The sequence below is a fragment of the Schistocerca serialis genome, chromosome 10 (assembly GCF_023864345.2).
Source record: "Schistocerca serialis cubense isolate TAMUIC-IGC-003099 chromosome 10, iqSchSeri2.2, whole genome shotgun sequence".
Classification (NCBI taxonomy): domain Eukaryota; kingdom Metazoa; phylum Arthropoda; class Insecta; order Orthoptera; family Acrididae; genus Schistocerca; species Schistocerca serialis.
This window is the reverse complement of record NC_064647.1, coordinates 116,486,022-116,507,278: the sequence shown is the minus strand read 5'-3', so window position 1 is coordinate 116,507,278 and position 21,257 is coordinate 116,486,022. Positions and strand designations below refer to the sequence as shown.

General features: G+C 40.4%; 1 protein-coding gene and 1 pseudogene across 1 annotated transcript in view; both read right to left on the bottom strand.

Moving 5' to 3' along the window:
• Positions 1-21,257, bottom strand: part of LOC126424585 (pecanex-like protein 1) — a 273,094-nt gene that overhangs the window by 226,562 nt on the left and 25,275 nt on the right. The window contains exons 4-6 of the mRNA XM_050087327.1: positions 19,993-20,145; positions 13,196-13,371; positions 10,268-10,451 (exon numbers count right to left, since the gene is read on the bottom strand). Coding sequence (XP_049943284.1) covers positions 10,268-10,451; positions 13,196-13,371; positions 19,993-20,145 — 513 coding nt within the window. The remainder of the gene's footprint in view (positions 1-10,267; positions 10,452-13,195; positions 13,372-19,992; positions 20,146-21,257) is intronic.
• Positions 2,218-2,335, bottom strand: LOC126425579 (5S ribosomal RNA; annotated as a pseudogene).

Here is a 21,257-nt window from a genome sequence, read left to right as displayed (position 1 = left end):
GACAAAATCCTTTCCAGCTAGTTGCTCATCACCGTACCACAAAATTTATTACTTTCTTAAATATACAGTTGCAACTCAGAAATTATAATCTGACTCTAATGCTGTTTACCACCATTAAACACATGAACCACGGACCTTGCCATTGGTGGGGAGGCTTGTGTGCCTCAGCTATACAGATAGTCATACCATAGGTGCAACCGCAATGGACGGGTATCTGTTGAGAGGCCAGACAAACAGGTGGATCCTGAAGAGGGGCAGCAGCCTTTCCTGTAGTTGCGGGGGCAACAGTCTCGATGATCGACTGATCTGGCCTTTTTACATCAACCAAAATGGCCTTGCTGTGCTGGTACTCATAATGGCTGAAGGGAAGGGAAAACTATAGCCATAATTTTTCCCAACGGTGTGCACCTTTACTGCATGGTTAAATGATTATGGCGTCCTCTTGGGCAAAATACTGCGGAGGTAAAATAGTCCCCCATTCAGGTCTCCGGGCAGGAACTACTCAGGAGGGCTTCATCATCAGCAGAAACAAAACTGGCGTTCTGCAGATCAGAGTGTGGAATGTCAGATCCCTTAATCAGGCAGGTACGTCAGAAAATTTACAAGGGGAAATGGATAGGTTGAAGTTAGATAAAGTTAGAATTAGTGAAGTCTGGTGGCAGGAGGAACAAGATTTTTGGTCAGGTGAATACAGGGTTATAAACACAAAATCAAATAGGGGTAATGCAGGAGTAGGTTTAATAATGAATTAAAAAATAATAGGAATGCAGATAAGCTACTATGAACAGCATAGTGAATGCATTATTGTAGCCAAGATAGACACAAAGCCCACGCCTACAACAGTAGTTAGAAAAAGTAGTAGGTCAATATAGACTGGGGATAGGGAATGAAAGGGGAAGCCGCCTGGTAGAATTTTGCACAGAACGTAACTTAATCATAGCTAAAACTTAGTTTAAGAATCATGAAAAAAGGCTGTACACATGGAAGGGGCCTGGAGACACTGAAAGGTTTCAGACAGGTTATGTAATGGTAAGACAGAGATTTAGGAACCAGGTTTTAAATTGTAAGACATTTCCGGGGCAGGTGTGGACACTGATCACAATTTATTGGTTATGAACTGTAGAAACTCAAAAATGGTAGGAATTTAAGGAGATGAGGCCTGGATAAACTGAAAGAACCAGAGGTTAGAGAGTGTTTTAAAGAGAGTATCAGGGAATGATTGACAAGAACAGAGAAGGAAATACAGTAGAAGAAGAATGGGTAGCTTGGAAAGATGGAATAATGAAAGCAGCAGAGTATGAAGTAGAGAAAAAGAAGAAATATTTTATTTAATTGATGAAAGGAGAAAATATAAAAATGCAGTAAATGAAGTGGCCAAAAGGAAAACAAACATCTCAAAAATGAGATCGACAGGAAGTGCAAAATGGTTAAGCAGGGATGGCTAGAGGTCAAATGTACGGATGTAGACACATGTATCACTAGGGACAAGATGATACTGCCTACCGGAAAATTAAGAGACCTTTGGAGAAAAGAGAACCACCTGTATGAATATCAAGAGCTCAGATGGAAACCCAGTTCTAAGCAAAGAAGGGAAAGCAGAAAGGTGGAAGGAGTATATAGAGGATCTATACAAGGGCGATGTACTTGAGGGCAATATTATGAAAATGGAAGAGGACATAGATGAAGATGAAATGAGAGATATGATACTGGGTAAAGAATTTGACAGAACACTGAAAGACCTAAGTCGAAACAATGCTCCAGGAGTAGACAATATTCCATTAGAACTACTGATAGCCTTGGGAGAACCGGTCATAACAAAAGTCTTCCATCTGGTGAGCAAGACGTATGAGACAGGTGAAATACCCTCACATTTCAAGAAGAATATAATAATTCCAATCCCAAAGAAAACAGGTGTTGCCAGGTGTGAAAATTACTGAACTATCAGTTTAATAAGTCACATCTGCAAAACACTAACACAAATTCTTTACAGATGAATGAAAAAACTGGCACAAGCCAAAAGCACTCCATCTTCAGGTCACAAGTGTCCCATCGGGACCATCCGACCGTGTCATCCTCGGTGGAGGATGCAGATAGGAGGGGCGTGTGGTCAGCACACCACTCTCCCGGTCGTTATGATAGTTTTCTTTGACTGGAGCCACTACTATTCGATCGATTAGCTCCTCAATTGGCATCACAAGGCTGAGTGACCCCGAAAAATGGCAACAGCACATGGCGGCCTGGGTGGTCACCCATCCAAGTGCCAGCCACGCCCTACAGCACTTAACTTCGGTGATCTCATGGGAACCGCTGTATCCACTGCGGCAAGGCCATTGCGGCCGAAGCCAACCACAGGGAAAATCAGTTTGGACTCCGTAGAAATGTTGGAACACGTGAGGCAATACTGACCCTACGACTTATCTTAGGAGATAGGTTAAGGAAAGGCAAACCTAAGTTTCTGGCATTTGTAGATTTAGAGAAAGCTTTTGATAATGCTGAATGAAATACTCTCTTTCAGATTCTGAAGGTGGCAGGGGTAAAATACAGGGAGCGAAAGGCTATTTACCATTTGTACAGAAACCAGATGGCAGTTATAAGAGACAAGGGGCTGAGAGGGAAGCAGTGGATGAGAAGGGAGTGAGACAGGGTTGTAACCTATCCCTGATGTTATTCAATCTGTATATTGAGCAAGCAGTAAAGGAAAGGAAAGAAAAATTTGGAGTAGAAATTAAAATCCATGGAGAAGAAATAAAAACTCTGAGGTTTACTGATGACATTGTAATTCTGTCAGAGACAGCACAGCACCTGGAAGAGCAGCTGAACAGAGTGGGCATTGTCTTGAAAGGAGGATACCAGATGAACGTCATCAAAAGCAAAACGAGGATAATGGAATGTAGTCAAATTAAATCGGGTGATGCTGATGACATTAGATTAGGAAATGAGACACTTACAGTAGTAAATGAGTTTGTTATTTGGGGAGCAAAATAACGGATGATGGTCGGAGTAGAGAGGATATAAAATGTAGACAGGCAATGGCAAGGAAAGTGTTTCTGAAGAAGAGAAATTTGTTAACATCAAGTATAGATTTAATTTTTAGGAATTCTTTTCTGAAAATATATGTATGGAGCGTAACCATGTATGGAAGTAAAATGTGGACGATAAACAGATTATACAAGAAGAGAATAGAAGCTTTCGAAACTTGGTTCTACAGAAGAATGCTGAAGATTAGATGGGTAGATCATGTAACTAATGAGGAGATAGTGAATAGAATTAGGGAGAAGAGAAGTTTGTGGCACAACTTGACTAAAAGAAGGGATCGGTTGGTAGGACACATTCTGAGGCATCAAGGTATCACCAATTTAGTATTGCGGGGAAGCGTGGAGGATAAAAATCAGAGAGAGAGACCAAGCGATGAATACGCTAAGCAGATTCAGAAGGATGCAAGTTGCACTAGTTATTCGGAGATGAAGAGGCTTGTACAGAATAGAATAGCATGGAGAGCTGCATCAAGCCAGTCTCTGGACTGACCACCACAACGACAACAAACATCTCTTACCTCCAACAAATTCATTCACCTACTGCTGAAAAAACTCCATTTTCCAGCTTGTAGAGTGAAATATTTACATTCATACATGTACCCATGGTTCTTCAAGCCTAGTTTCACAGTCATTTTTTCTTCTTAGCCATTTCAAATCTGCTGCTAAATTAAGACTGCCACTTCAACGGCTCACTGCAAAGTTTCTATCCATTTCCCCCATGGATTTCACACTGCATGTGTTTTTGAAAACAGTATCTTCCCAATCCCTTGAATTTCTGATGTTGAACATATTCACAAAATAATTTTGACAGATTGAGAGCACATAAATTGCCAACTTCAAATTCCTGTGGCCTGCTGTTTGCACTAACTGCATATTCCCGTATTCTCACAATCACAAATATTACTTTAGCAAACTACTTCTCAAACAAGTTCAGCGTAAGGAATGAGATTGTTCTGGTTTGACATTTCTCAAGAAAATATAGTGATACACTGTAAGACACCTGTGTGAAACAACGAAACTACACAATCAGACACTACAGATGTATGAATTATGGCTTGCTAAACACAGCTTTAGCAGACTGACTTTAATCCATTGGCTTATACAACTGACTCAGAACTAGTTGCAGGTTTCAAGTCTCTTATTACACTGCCAGCTGTGAGACGGACCGAGCAGTTATAGCATCTTCTTAGTGTTTCTTCTTCTCTGTTACAAGATGACATGACATTATATAGCATCGGAAAGCAGAGAAATCGCTCTATTCAGTGTTGTATGACACACTATCTCTTTCAAACAATGGAATATCCAGGTAGAAATATCAACAATGTAGAAAAAGACAGAGTGCTACTTACTGTAAAACAGACACATCAAGACACAATTAAAAGACACATCACCTGCCAAATCCGGCATTCTGACCCGAGATGCTAGCTGTAGCTGAAAGCTTTATGTAATCGTCGTAATTGCACCTGTCTGCAACTAGACGTGTCTTGTTTACGGTAAGTATCAATCTGTCTTTTCCCACACTATTTCTTTCAATATTTTGCCTGTTATAAGCAATAGTTTTCAGGTTTTGTTAGTTTTATTCCTCCCCACCAGTATCATCAGGAAAACAACCCTCCAGAAATTGTGTAGTGTGAGTGCAAGAAATGTCCAGAAGCATTGCGCATGCATGTATTTTTTTCGGGTATACGACACCAACACAAACCTCTTCACTCTTCGCTGCTTCAATAAATAATAAGCATAGATTTAAGAAGAATTCCTACCAAAAATTTAATTTTGAAAAATGTGTGTAAGACAAAATATGAAACGGAGGGGAGAGGGGGGGGGGGGGGGGGGGGAGCCCATGCATCAAACTATTTCTTCCGAAAGCTAGCAAAATTTCATTGTTTTACCCTGTGAGCCTGACAATGACTCAATGCTTCTGCTATTGTGTGAGTGGTCTCCCTTACTCCCAAATTATTTAAATCTACATATATGGTGGACATAGTCCTGTTCTAAATTGTTTATGACCCGAGCTTGCGAATTTTTGAATACTGGGTAATGAACACGAATCCCAAGTGCTTGCCATCGGTGTCTAGCATTTACAAATGCAGAGGTACAGTAACAATAGTTAGAAAACTTAGAACAGGAATTCAAGTTGCATTACATGTTGATGTGTTCAATAATTATACATTGCTAGCACATTAGTTATCAGTGAAATGAAAGGAGCATTCGACGATCTCTACTACGGTGCTCCAACAGAGTAGTGTTCATTACTAAAACATTAAGTGAGATCGATCACAGCCACACTAGCGGCCGTATGTTTGCTCACATTAAATCATTGATATTTTGTAGTTTCACAGACCTTGAATGCTGTGTATGGTGTGGGTGAACTTTTGAATGCAGCAGAAAGCAAAATATGTTGAGAACAGAACCGCACACACAAAACTAATATTCAAAATATATGTAAAATCCCACAGCACAGTAAAATGGGAAGAAACATGTTGTGCTATGCACGAATAAATTTAAATGGTAGAGTAACTTTATTATTTTAATCATTACTGACACAATTGTACGCCTGGTTGAATACACAGAAAAGGGGAAAAAAAAAAAATTACCTCGGATATCCCAGTCAAAAATACACTATATCCTGGGTGAACACACATTTTTTTCCGTCTTAAGTGACAATACACTTTCCCTTGGAGCTGTAAAACTTATCAATCCATTGAATGATAAAAGCTTTAGACATTGGCGTAGAACTTTCCTATACTTTCGAAATGTAACCTAACAAAAAAAAAGCATTTCAAAAATTATTTGATACAGGGCTACATGTACACTGTGTATTTTAATATTACAAAAGTGTAAAGACAAATTCTACCTAATACAGTATGGTAGTTTCTGAAGCACTTAAATTGAGATGGCACTGCACGATGTGCTTTTGTACGTCAATAACAGAACGTGCTACATGATCTCGCCAGCCTATGACAACAGATATTCAGAACATATGACACGTAATGTAGTTATCCACTAGCGCCATGACTTAAGCAGCATAAACACACAAATAGGAAAAGTTAAATGTTTAAATTAATACACACACATTCTAGCAGCAAGAAAAGCTAAGCTGTCATGTATAATGTCATGTCTTCTTTAGCATATGTTACTCTTTAAGATATATTAAACACAAACGTACTGATAAATTTTTAAATAGCAGCATAAACGGCACATCTTATGGCCCCAAAATTTTTCTGCATGGCTAGTCCTCAAACTGTTAAGCTTGGACTGAGAGTCAAATGCTCCACGATTTTATAAAGTCATCACACATTCTCATACATATCATCATTCAGCACGTGGAAAAGGAAATTTACCTGAAAGTAGCACTTTTCAAACCACCACTCACAAAATCAACCAGATTGGAAATGTAAACAGTTGTAACATCACGCTCATTGAAAGCAGTTTGTTGTTGTGAAGCATTGTGTAGTCTTCACCCTAAAGTCTCCGACACGTTTTGTTGTGCATTCACTGTGTTTTGCTGTTTTAATCGGCACATTTTCTTTGCAACTGTAGTTTTATTTTCCGGTTATTCTCCCATTTATGTTTTACTGCTGCAGTAATATTCTGCAGTAGCTGGCTAAAGTAAATTTCTTTGTTAAAGTATGCGTACTTACAAGTCAAAGTCCTTGAGTTCTAAAAAATTTCCGGATTTTTCCCAGATGAAAAAGTTCCCATCTCTTTCCAGGAGTTACCAGTTGTCCCAGAGCACGAACACCCCATAAAGTTTCCTACAAACTGTTTATAAAGAATGAAACCAAGATACCAGATTTTCCATCAGTCTATGTTGGTTACGCCCTGAAGAGAAAATATGGGTTGAAATAATATTCAGATGTGGATCTTTCAGTATTTAAGACCTATACCAAGAAGAGAGAGAAAGTTTTCTGAGCTGAATGTGTCGCTCATGTGTATGTTTCTCACTAGCTACCCAATGTGCTTCTGATATCTGAGGAGCACAAAGGAGCAATCGGAATCCTCACTGCTGAGTCTCCACAAGCGCACACATGCTTGCAAGCACATGTGCCTCTCAGAATGCTCAGACAGCAACATAAGATCCAGAAAATCTGGTACTAGTGAAGAAGAAGCAGAAGAAGAAAAAGAAGAAGAAGAAGAAACAAGAAGGAGCAAGAGATGATAAAGTGCAGTCTGTTGCACGTAAATAGAAGGTTTCTTTTGACGGTAATCGTAATCTTATGAAGATTGATTGAGTAGTCTGTACAACAAAAGGGATTCACTGAAAAGTACTCAGATAATAATAATAATGCCAATATTTGCAGTCCTGTTTCATGGGTGGTGTTATTTGCAAACATAGACTTTCACACCTCATACTTAAGTTCTTGGTGATTTCAGTTGCATGGGCAGCAGGCTGTTGCCTAACACAGATCTCCATGCCTAACATGTCATCTCCTACAATATCTGCAGAGACCAAACATCAAGCACAGAAAAACACCCAACAACTAAAATCAAGATCATCATTCACAAAATTGTGACAACATGAATGTATGCAGCAGACGAAACACACGACTCTTCCTACAAAACATTCACTGTGACTCTACGGAAAGAGGTTTCATCAGTAGAAATTAAAGCATTTCTTAGCATAATATTGAACATGGCTCTGAATTTAAAGGTGAAATTAGGTGTGAGCCGTGTGTACTTCCATCTTTCCACGGCTCGTTTCCTGGGCGTCGTGTGGAGCCAATATTTTTGGTAATCGACAGTGTTTGGGCGCGATCGGGTTCTAGCACCTCACTGCTGTCTTTTATTGCTTCGCTTCTATTTCGTTTTTCCGCGGTTGTTCAGGGTTGGTCTTTTATGAAGCTTTTTCGTCTGAACTCCTGCCCGTAGTGTACCCACTATCGATTGCGAGTTCTGTCTTTGGTGTACTTAGAAACCGTAGGTTGGTAACACGACCGACTCACGTGTTTACTGCAGCAGACTCTTTGGCATGTACTATTTATAGGCGAGCGCGGTCACGCTGGAGGAGGTTGTCACGCGCAGTGGCCTTCGTGTCTGCTCTGGTGACGTCGACATCCTGCCTTCGGCGTACGGGTGTTGTTATTGAACCCGCACTTCTACCCGTGGAGGAACGCCAGCCCGGTTAGGCCCCTCTGTCCGCTCTTCACTGGTTGTCCGCAGGAGGCGGATGGCAGTCTAATCATCGCCTGCGTCGACGAAGCCAAACAGACAGTAACCATCATGGGGCAGTGGAGCCGCCGTTCAACGAGGGTTTGAGTCCGGGAGTAGTTCGGCTGGGTCGGTGTCTGCCGGGACGACTGGGGACGGATCAGAATTGTGCACAGCAGTCCCGGACAAACAATGAAGTGCACACAGGGAAAGGAGAAAGAAGTGTGAATGTTCCAACTTGATAGTCCTTTGGGATTGAGTTCATCCAGTCGTCTTTCCCGCCTTGTGGCCACCGCTGTGGCAATCCTCTGTTCTGTTCACTGGTGCAATTCTGACAGTGCAGATTCCTCCACGCATCGTTGCTAACCGGTGTAGTGGAGTATTTTGGTAGTTATTTGTGTATGTTTGCACTTCTGTGTTTTGGTAGTTCATCCTCCCACCCTGTGGTTGCAGAATTTCGGGTGGGGAGTTAGTTCCTTGTCTCCCAAGATCTAGTGCTGTATTATTAAGGTTAATTCTATTTCAGTATAGTGTTCTGTTAATCCCTGGGTATATGTGTCCGCCATACTATTTGTGCTGTATTTATTCTAAGCGAGTTGCACTGACAGTAGTTGGGGGGTTCGAGTGCTGTCACGGAGCTGATAAGGGGCCACATTGGTTTCGGCTTGTCAGTTGGAAGGTGTTGCCTTAGAGGTTTGTTAACATTGGCATGTCAGCGTTGTCTAACGCTACCGGGACCTAAAGAAGAACATTGTGCTGATTCGGGAACGTTGCTACACATTCTTGTTTTCATTTTGATACCTGTATTTGTGAAGGCAACCACATGAAGTAAGATCTGTTCTGAAGCTATTCTCGATCTTGCGCCCTTGGGATTTTTGGTTTTGTTTTGATCCCGACTATTTGGGTGTCAGGAATATGGAACTGTGTTGTTAATGTTTGGCTTGACAGCGGATACGCAGCTAGTTTAGTACGTGTGTAGTGGCATGGCGTCCTCGTGAAGGCGCGCCTGCTAGATTGCTATTGCCTCTCCTCAAAGTGTAATTTCCACCTTACTAAAACCCCCTTGTTAAAAGAGAGGAAGAAAAAAAAAACTTTAGAACTACCTTCTATTTGCATTAACTATCTTACCTGTCGCTTAAGTAAATATCTGCTCAGTGATTAAGCTAATGGGAGCACCGATCCTAAAAGCAACTAGCGCACTTCTGTTATGGTGGCCCTCATGCCCATTTTGGTCCGAAAGATTGTATAAACAGGCTTACATGCTCCGTATCGAACTTCTGATGATGTTTTTTGAGTGATTGTGAATTATTAAAATTGATTATAGTGCAAACGTTTGTATTTTACCAACCGTGCTTATAAGTTATTAATGTGACTGGCTGGAATGTAATACAAAAGTTTTAGGACCATAGGTTGTCCAGGTAGAAATTTTGAAGCCACGCTGTGTTGCGAATTCATGTGCTTATGTTTTATATTGCAATAAGAAGTTAAATGTGGTAAACCCATACTTTGTGATTAATAATTAAAGATTTAAGAGTGTGTTCACTTAGTGCTTACTTATGTGTTGTGTTATTATTATTTTTTAAAATTATAATAGGCGTTTTGGTTTCTTAAATTAAAGCCTTTCCAATTCGAAAGTGGTAGCCCTCCCATTTTGGGCAATTGTAAGAATCGAAGCAGGATTTATGTAGTTGGTGTTATGTATTGTATGTTATGAATAAATTATTTGTGTGTTAAATCATGTCTGATATGTCAATTCCTTGGCACCGTCCACACCTTGGTCGTAGTCTTTTAATATTAAATGATCAGACCACCGTTCCAGGTGACGACTATCTTGCTGCACATTGGTTACACCAAATTCCATTCTTAAAGAATATTTTCTCTCAGTTCTGACTTTTTCAGACATCCAATAATCCTCCATCACAACTACAATACACAGCAGCTGTAGAGAACATAATTGTCAGAAAAAAGAGGAGTGGAAAGGGTTAAAACATAATACAGATTCCATTACTTTTATGTGAATTCCATTTTCTATCACTAAGGCTGGAGACCTTGCCACACAATGTCTCGAGCATCTGTCAGTGTACCTTTCTCCCTCTCGAGCATGCAGCCGAGTTCTAGAGACCCTGTGGGCTTGATGGTGGGCGGTGGGGGAGTGGCTGCCCCACCTGGCAGGAAGCCGAGACTGCCGTTGGGGGCGTTCGACAGGCGGCGCACACTGGCCTGCAGAGGGCCAGACACGGAGGAACTTGAGGCCGCAGTACCAGGGTCCTGCAAGGCAAACGTTACATCAAAATGAGACTTGTAACTTTAAGGCAACATACCAATGCTCCAAATATCAACAAGTAATACTTTACTTTGCAACATTCACAGATAAACAGTCCAACAATGGAATTAGAAGTATTTTATTATCTAAAATTATGCTTGTTTAACTATCTCATATTTCATAAAGAAATGCCATGACTCCATCTGGTTTCCACAATTGTGCAATCTGATAAATCACTTTTTTCAAAACAAGTTCAAAGCAGAGTTCATAGACAAGGGGAGTTTTACTAAGTTACATTTCAGTGAGTTGTCTTCTCTTTATGGATTGCATTTTCATTAAACCAAATTACTGAGGCTGCAAAATTGCTCGTGTCCCCAGATTGCAAGGAAAAAAGGGTAACGTAACAATGAACTCTTTCCCAATGGATTTGTTATATTAAATATTCTCAACGTGCTTGTCATGTTAATTATCAACGAACAGCCGAAATATCAACAGTAACCACCATTCTTAAGAGTCACACTAAGCAGAGTTCCGCTTCCCCCCCCCCCCCCCCCCCTTATTATATGTCTCGATGGAAACTAAGATGTTACAGATGACATTTAAATCACTGGCAACAATGTAATCTCTGGTCGTGATGGGCAGCACAACATCTATCAGTGTTATTTCTTCAACAGTATGTTAGTTTCCAGACAAAGACAATCGTGATTATTTATTTAGCATTAACACAACAGGTTTACCAAGAACGGGTCATAAAATGAGTACTCCCAAAAGCTTAGATCTACAGTCAACACAGATTTAATATAAAGCAACATCAGCAAATAAAAAGAACAGCAGGGCACAGGGCGAGGAGGGGGGGGGGGGGGGAAGACAGTAAAAAGAAAAGAGTAGTGGTGGAATGAGGGGAATGAGGAACAGAGTTGGCTAGTTAGGTTTTGAAAGACACTGTCTGCAACTTGAGCAATATTTTCATTCTTGTTTCTGTTTCTAATGACCTCAACACCTCAATCACAAAGTGAGTAGTTACTTTTATTATGACCATAATAATAATAATAATAATAATGTGCCATTCGTTAATTTTGGACCTGAAGATTTCACAGTTTTTCCACAACTTCTGGTGTAATTTTTGCCAATTTCAGATCAGTTTTTATCTCCCCATTTCATTTAATCGTGTGTCTCAGCTTTATTCCTGTTGTCAAAGAATTCAAATATTTGTTTTGTAAGTCTGCCTGGGTTCACTCTTAATTTTGCAACAGAATCTTAACCTGTGTTTTGTCATGTCACTATGGGTATTTTGGGATTGTTTGATTTCCTGTTTGCTTCTGAGTTTGTATTATTCACCTAAAAGTTCTGGGCACAGAATATTTATGATTTTAAGTTTAAAATTTAAGTGTTTTAAATATCTGTTTTTGTTCCAAGTTAGTGTTTATGAACCCTAGATGCATTATGATTTAATTATTGTATTGTGATATCTTAGTTTTCTGTGCTTGGAGATACATTTTGTAATGTAAACATTTTGGATAATATTATTATATTTAGTAGCTCACTGATTATTGGTATAACGGTAACAGTTTAAATAACAAGTTACCACTAAATTCACTATGTTCTCAGAATGGACCCACCAAACTGTTCTGCAGATATTCAGCACAACTTGTTTCTGCAGTTGACAATGGAGCAAGGGATGCAGTTTTAGCTCCTGTAGTCTTACACAGTGTGTTTTGAGACAATGCTGGCATCCAGTATTAACACAGGGGGGGGCAACATGTACAGACTTCTGTTTCCACGCAGCTTTAACCTTAGCTGCCAGATGCCTGTATTTGGCCATCTTCTCATGCCACGTGGTTTGCGATTTATGGCAATGTCTATGGGAAATGTGACTTTTGCAGCTTTATTTATCACTGTTCTGTCAGGTCAATTACAACAGACTGTTTTATAGAGTATGCATCATGGTTCCAACAAATTTTGAATTTTTTGTTTTCCACTACAGTGAGAAGATTGAATCCATAGTATGGAAGAAAATCTTTCATTAACTGATGTTGCCATCCCAACTTCTGGTGGATTATTTTGGTGACCTCATCATACCTTTTCAACTACCCAGGTGTAACGTGTGATGCAGTCCCACACTGACCCCCCCCCCCCCCCCCCCCCCTACACCCTGCAGCTATTATCTGTTGCTTGCTTTTTCAGGAAGTACAATGTCTTTATCTGTATTGCTGCAAGAAATTCCTCAGTTTTTGCATGAAAACTTGTGTGTGCCCATCAGTTGTTTGATCTTTGCAAAATATCACCACCCTAACAGGTCATTTGCCCGTTTCCCATGCAGTTCTTTCCCAAGCTAGCCTATTATCTTGGTGTCAATCATTTCTGTCTTAGAGCTTGGGACTATACCAGATATATTTGTCAGATAGTGTCTGTGGCTACTATTGATCCATGAATTGATGAATTGCTATTGTTAGTTCATTGTTGTCATTTTCCTAATTTTTAATCTCAACAGTAATACAACTTACAGATGCTTTCAGGTTTGTTGATATTGGGTCTGTTTCTACTCTTACATCTTCCCTACTTCGTCATAACAGACCTTTTTCCTAAATTTACAAGTATGCACATTCTCAGATTTACATGCTTATCACCATGCTTCAGCACCTGATGAGCAGACAATCTTCTCATGTCAAGTAATATTACTACGAGATTAGAGGCACTGTAAGTGACAACAGGTGTACATTGAGCACTGCCGTAGAGGTTCTGCACTCACAAGTGACGGCCTGTGATGCCTGCGGTGGCGACGCTCGTCATGAGTGTCTGATGACTGCTTCCGGAAACTACGGCTACCACTCGTGCGACGTCCAATCCCACCCGTTCCTGACGTCGAAGGCAGCTCATCGACTACAGCCACTGATATGCTGCCAGCTCGCTGTCGAGATCTTTTCTCTGTGAGGTAAAAAGAGAGAGAGACACTGTAATGCCATACTACATTTCAACAGGGCATTCACAAACTACAACTTTTAAAAAATTAATCACAATTGCTACATTGCTTTGTGAAATAAAATGCTGCACTCTGGTCGTTTCACACTTCCCATTAACTTGCACAAAGTAGTTGAGTAGTTACGCGTAACAGTCAATAGGGCAAAAGTGTGGCATACAATCTGAGGTCACATAACATACGGTCTATGCCATTAGTGGCACATGACCAAATAAATTGGGCACAGCATTAAATGAAGAATTTTGGTAGGCCTTTCTAATCAAAACTTTTTCATTTGCATTTGAAGTCACAGTATCAAAGTTCATCGTGAACAGGCTATCAGTGCCGAGGCACAACAGAAGTTGTAGATGACAGCTCTTTGTTTATGCTCACTCACAGTGTGTCACAGTGCACTCAAATGCATTAATAATAACACTCCGTCATCCACTTTTAGGTCACATACGTCGGCAGCTGTTCCAGTAACACCGTCTTCCAACCTATACCAATAAGCACTGTACGGCCAAACTGCTGTGGCGGGACAGTGTTCACCTGAAACTTCCTGGCAGATTAAAACTGTGTGCCGGACGAAGACTCGAACTCGGGGCCTTTGCCTTTCGCGGGCAAGTGCTCTACCAGCTGAGCTACCCAAGCATGACTCTCACCCCGCCCTCACAGCTTTAATTCCGCCAGTATCAGTAGCTGTGAGGACGGGACGTGAGTCACGCTTGGGTAGCTCAGCTGGTAGAGCACTTGCCCGCAAAAGGCAAAGGTCCCTAGTTCGAGTCTCGGTCCGGCACACAGTTTTAATCTGCCAGGAAGTTTCATATCAGCGCACACTCCGCTGTAGAGTAAAAATTTAATTCTAGTGTTCACCTGTTTGCTTTGTTTGTTGTGTGCTTATTTCGTGTGCTGCAATTACACATAGTACCTTGTGAGTATTATTCATAATGGCTAGTTTGGCAAAGAAAGGAAAAGTGCAAGATTAGTGTAACACAGAATTTCAAACTTAGTGGACTGAGAAATATGAAACGATTAATAAAGGCAAGAAAGTGGTATGTGCTTCATGTTACGAGAGAGTGGCATGTAGAACACCATCGGTAAAATGGTGCTACGAAACAAAGCTCATTGTCAAAAAAGCAAGCCAGAGCAAAAGAAATTCATTGCATGTGCTATTAAAGACAGGCTCAGGAAGTTGACATGACGATTAAGTAAGTTAGCAAAAATAGTAATACCAGTGCCGCAAGTTTCTCAGCTACAAATGTCATTGCCCGGCACAGTAAAACTTTTGGCGATGTAATTTTTTAAGGAAGCCTAGTTAGCATGAAGAGGGGCAGCAGCCTTTTCAGTAGTTGCAAGGGCAACAGTCTGGATGACTGACTGATTTGGCCTTGTAACAATAACCAAAACGGCCTTGCTGTGCGAACGGCTGAAAGCAAGGGGAAACTATGGCCGTAATTTTTCCCGAGGGCATGCAGCTTTACTGTATGATTAAATGATGATGGCATCCTCTTGGGTAAAATATTCCGGAGGTAAAATAGTCCCCCATTCGGATCTCCAGGCGGGGACTACTCAAGAGGACGTCGTTATCAGGAGAAAGAAAACTGGCGTTCTACGGATCGGAGCGTGGAATGTCAGATCCCTTAATCGGGCAGGTAGGTTAGAAAATTTAGAAAGGGAAATGGATAGGTTAAAGTTAGATATAGTGGGAATTAGTGAAGTTCGGTGGCAGGAGGAACAAGACTTCTGGTCAGATGACTACAGGGTTATAAACACAAAGTCAAATAGGGGTAATGCAGGAGTAGGTTTAATAATGAATAGGAAAATAGGAATGCGGGTAAGCTGCTACAAACAGCATAGTGAACGCATTATTGTGGCCAAGATAGGTACGAAGCCCACACCTACTACAGTAGTACAAGTTTATATGCCAACTAGCTCTGCAGATGACGAAGAAATTGAAGAAATGTATGATGAAATAAAAGAAATTATTCAGATAGTGAAGGGAGACGAAAATTTAATAGTCATGGGTGACTGGAATTCGAGTGTAGGAAAAGGGAGAGAAGGAAACATAGTAGGTGAATATGGATTGGGGCTAAGAAATGAAAGAGGAAGCCGCCTGGTAGAATTTTGCACAGAGCACAACTTAATCATAGCTAACACTTGGTTTAAGAATCATGATAGAAGGTTGTATACATGGAAGAACCCTGGAGATACTAAAAGGTATCAGATAGATTATATAATGGTAAGACAGAGATTTAGGAACCAGGTTTTAAATTGTAAGACATTTCCTGGGGCAGATGTGGACTCTGACCACAACTATTGGTTATGAACTGTAGATTAAAACTGAAGAAACTGCAAAAAGGTGGGAATTTACGGAGATGGGACCTGGACAAACTGAAAGAACCAGAGGTTGTACAGAGTTTCAGGGAGAGCATAAGGGAACAATTGACAGGAACGGGGGAAAGAATTACAATAGAAGAAGAATGGGTAGCTTTGAGGGATGAAATAGTGAAGGCAGCAGAGGATCAAGTAGGTAAAAAGACGAGGGCTAGTAGAAATCCTTGGGTAACAGAAGAAATATTGAATTTAATTGATGAAAGGAGAAAATATAAAAATGCAGTAAATGAAGCAGGCAAAAAGGAATACAAACGTCTCAAAAACGAGATCGACAGGAAGTGCAAAATGGCTAAGCAGGGATGGCTACAGGACAAATGTAAGGATATTGAGGCTTATCTCACTACGGGTAAGATACATACTGCCTACAGGAAAATTAAAGAGACCTTTGGAGATAAGAGAACCACTTGTATGAACATCAAGAGTTCAGATGGAAACCCAGTTCTAAGCAAAGAAGGGAAAGCAGAAAGGTGGAAGAAGTATATAGAGGGTATATACAAGGGCAATGTTCTTGAGGACATCTCTCTTATCTTTCTGTTGTAAGTTGGCAGCAGTAAAATTGTACTGCAGTCAGCCTCAAGTCCTCTCCTTAGATTCCGCTGTGTATTGACGAAAGTACAGATGTAACTAAACCCGTCTGTTTAGTGATTGCTGAATATTGCATTGTAAATGACATCAAAGAATTAATTGTGATGGTAATGTTGCCAGCAACTACTACGGGCACAGATATTTGTATCGTTGTTTAAAAAAAAAAACTGGCTTAAGCAAAATTGTTTTGATAATCTGTGCCTTTGTCTCTTGTCTCCATTGTGCCACCCAGACTCTGTACTTGGACATGTCAACAAAGTTATGGAAAATGTCGGAGAGTTTATTTTCAAATAACAATGCTTATTATGGTTATGCAAAACTCAATTTATTGCACCAGAATGTGTTGTGTATAACAGTGATTTCAGTAAAAATGTTTCGTGTATATACAAGGTTTAGTTAAAAAGTTTTTAAATCATATTTTGCTGGGACTGACAAAACTTTAGGTATAAATAAGAATTTCACAGAGCAGAGTTATGCATAAATCAGGTTCAATTGGAACATTAAAGACTCGCTAAAGAAACCGTTTATCACATGACAAGTTCAGCTTCCGTTCACTGAAAGTTACAGAGTTTCACCTAATATAAATGATCTAGATTGAATTTGCAGTAACAGAAATTACAATTTTTCATTTAGATAACCTAGAAATATTTATTTTACATTTGCTGTAGGAAATGTTCGATTCGTAGCTGAAAGAAAAGAGTTTTTATTATGAAAGTATTTAGTAGTTCTTTTTTATTAATCAGTAGAGCCAAAATTTTTATGCAATATCACATCTCAAAATATGCATGCATTCGTGTACTATCATATGTCTGAACACGTACAAAATAAGTAAGTAAAAGACAAGCAATACACATTATTAAAATTTAGTACTACAGATAGTTTGATGGCTTGCCACGGTCACATTAAACATTTCTTTTGAAAAAATGGCATGCAGATGTAGAGAGGTTCGCCATCCCTGGTCTATGCTTATTTATTTACATCAGTGTATTTCATTGAGTCACACTTAAGACAGCCTTATGTACATAATATCCTTTGCTGACTATTTACCAGTAGGCCAATGCCAACCAATGAAAATGTGCTAGTTATGTTGTTTTAAAATCACCTGCACTTACAGAAAAAAATATCTCTGTGTGGCACTATCGCCTGGCACAAGTCTTTCAACTGGAAGCTACTTTGGTGACTTGCAAGTTGTTAAAACTAATGGCACCTGGTTTTCAGCAGACAATCACCTATCCAAATACTAGCCAGGCCCAATGTCACCTAACTTCAGTGATCAGACGGTAACCATCAAAGAAAACTGCTACGAACACTGCCTTTGTCAAATTGTTGGTGGGTCAGTTGTCACCTATGAAGTTCAGAGGAACTGGTACTAGGAGAAGGATCCAGATAGGTTGGTTGTTGAAAGAGGCTCCCACTTCTTGCATCCCCCCCCCCCCCCCCTCACAAGCACAGCTGCTACTTCACTTACACAGACCCAGATCCCAGCATCACACATTCTTCATTCTCCCACCCTCCCTCCCTCTGTTTCATAACTGCTACAGAGACACACTTAGCTCCCACTTTGTCACGTCCCTATTACCTCTGCCTCCACAACTGAATAGTCAGCACAGTCAACCGACGTGCTGAGGGCCCCGGCTCAATTTCTGTTAATGCCGAGTGGGAGGCCTGTAACAATAGGGTGCACTGCACTTGACCTCACGGGGTCAATTGAGGAGCTGCTCGAATCTGACGTAGCAGCACCAGGTCTGCTAAGCCGACAACAGCTGGAAAAGCATTCGAGTGATGCCGTTGGCCGAGTGAGGATGACACTGCAGTTAGTCGGTCTCAAATGGACAGTTTGTAACCAGGGTGGTGGTGCTTTCCTTCCCGTTACCTCCCCATCTCTTTTCCATGTACCGTATTTTTTCGAATCTAAGCTGCACTCGAATCTAAGCCGCACCTGAAAAAAGAGACTCGAAATCGAGGAAAAAAAATTTTCCCGAGTCTAAGCCGCACCTGAAATTTGAGACTTGAAATTCAAGGGGGAGAGGAAAGTTTATTGCCGCACTTCCAAATCGAAACAAAGTTGGTCCATTGTAATATGAGGCACAATTTAGGTCAAATGAATGACGATACAGTTACAGTAGTTTGGTTCGAGTCGTAAGCATAGCAGTTAAGCTTTACCAGGTAGCCATTGCTATGCGTCAGGCGCTCCGTCCGTATTTATATGGTACCCTTCCTTTTTCACGTGCTTCGTCTCGTTTGAATTCATTGCTTGTTTTTCTTTGATCTGATTCTCTTCTCTTTGTTATAGGTGTTTACGTCAATCTACGCTGAAAATGCCTTATTGTACTGTGTCATCCATTGTTTTTCGCATTCTGATGATGAGTGTTCATGACCTGTTGCCGCTCGCGAATTGTCTCATTAGCGAAACAATGGCAAGAGACTGCTATTTGTCGTTATTTACATTGCTGCTTTCTTTGATAATGATCAACAAGAACCAAATAATAGACTGCGTATGATAGAAGATGTTCTGAACGAGAGTTTAGCAAAAATTTTTCTCCGTTTGAAAATCTTTGCAGGCGCCTCTTTAGTACATTACATTCTGCACAGAAATTAGAGTCATCTTAGATTTAAAAATCTAGTCAATTGTCGTGCTTCATTTCTGACTGTATCACTATTAGGCATAAGAATAATACAAATATAAACATGACATGATATGTATATTCTTCCACGTTTGCTGTTGTCTCACTCTAGTTACGTAGTTTATTAGGCAGACAGGATTTAAATGAGATAGCAGCACAACACGAAACAATACACGGTAAAATGTTTATATTCGTATTACTCTTACGGTGAAGAGAACACTGCATGTGACTCACAATTCATAAAAGTTCCTATCAGCAATCATCTCCTCTCACAGGTAGGAAAAAATTCAGAACATACAGTTGGCCATATTGACACAAATCCCAAACAGTCTTGCCAGTGGATTTTCGTATTACATTGAAATGCTGCTACATTCAAAGATGAACAATACAGAATTTGTATTTACTTCGTTGGATAATGTATGAAAATGCAGTGGTCGAAACTCGTGGCGGAGAAGAAAAGCTCGTTTTCCACCTTTTTTTTAAATTTATTTACTGATGCAGAGGTTTTGGCACCAGTATTTATCTTTGTGCCTGCAAAGCATGCCTGTGTAGCGCTACATATATCTGACGGCAGAAGTTAGTTGTGGCAGCACCTACCAACATTTTTCAGAACTTCTGCTTCCTTTGCACTCGATTCTAAGCCACAGGTGGTTTTTTGGATTACAAAAACCGGAAAAAAAGTGCGGCTTAGATTCGAGTAAATACGGTACCTTTTACCCCTCCACGTTACCTCCTCCGGTCAGCTCAAACAACCACTCGTCCAAAGTAAGTCCACATTTCTATCGCGGATTCCAATGCAAAATTACAGCTCTCACCAAATATTCTTTCAATTTGCCAACTTATCAGAGGCTTCAATATTTCGATACTTTCCTCACCGCATCTCGCCTCATGAGCAAAGCGTATTGTGTAATGGAATTCAGAGAATTAAACAAATTGCACTAACAGTACACCAACGATATAAGCAGAACAGGTTGCAACGTGACCCACCGCGCGTCTTCGAGCCTCTGAGAGACCAGTTGTGGTCCGCCTGCGTACAGGCCTCCGCACGGTGCACCGACACGCGCTCCACCACCGGCCTCAGTACTGCGACCTCCTCGCTGCTCTCCGAACTGTTCTTGCGGTGGACATCCACTTTCAGGTCTGGCAAACAGGCAGAAAATATCTTATTCCAAAAACATCTGTCTCATGCTCAGTGCAACAAAGATACAGACATTGCCACATTGTTCTGTACAAATTATATTTTTTCCATTAAGCCCGTAGAAACTACAAAAGGTTTTCTTATGTTAGGTTCAGCTCAACTGCGTAAAGCTAGAGTATAAAAAAACAGCTGAAACAGGTTGGTGATGTGTTTTGACATTGTATGCTGACCTTCAACGGCTCTCTGTCTACATTGGATTTACAGAACCTACAACAGTGTTCATCTGGATGACGATGATGATATCTTTTCATGTTTGGGTCGTCAGTCACATTAAATTTTTTGAAGGAAGTCATTTTCCAGTGTTCTTCATTTGAAATATACTTGTGATATAATTCTCTTAAATTTTTCACTCTTTTTTGCCACTCTAAGATCAGTCACTTCATTCAGACTGAATGCCATTTGTTCATCACAGCCTAAATTTTAACGAAGTAAAAATTGTCACGTAATACTTTTCATTACAACTTAATATTGTTTGAGGTTACCCATCTGCTTTCATATTAAACACACTGTTTATACCTACATCAGCTTCTATTATGCAATTAAACTGTTCACATTTGGTTTCCTTTTCAGAAATTTTTCTAACTATTACTAACATTTATGGGTGATGGATGAGATAATGACCAGAATGGCACAAGTAATTGAGGAAGGAAACATGAAAGCAATTGCATTTTCAGACTGTTGGATGATCCAGGAAATCAAGGAAGAGAAAGTGCAGGAGCAGTTGATGTACGGCAAGGAAAAAGATGAGGATATGCAATGAAATTTAGCATAAGTAAGTGTGAAATAATGATCATGACAGGGAAGATGGGGAGAGTCACAAATGGAATAACAATTGGTGGGGAAAGACTGAGGAGGACGGAAAGTTTTGAGTATGGTATCGGAGAAACTTAACACAGGAGAATGGAAAAAATGACAGAAGTAAATGAGAGAGGGAGACAAGCAGACGCATTCTGGAGGAGTGTCAGAAGCTCAAAACAGAGGACGGATGTCCCTCAAAACAGCAGAAGGGTTATATACTGGGCATACTACATTCCAGTCTGACATATGCCTCAGA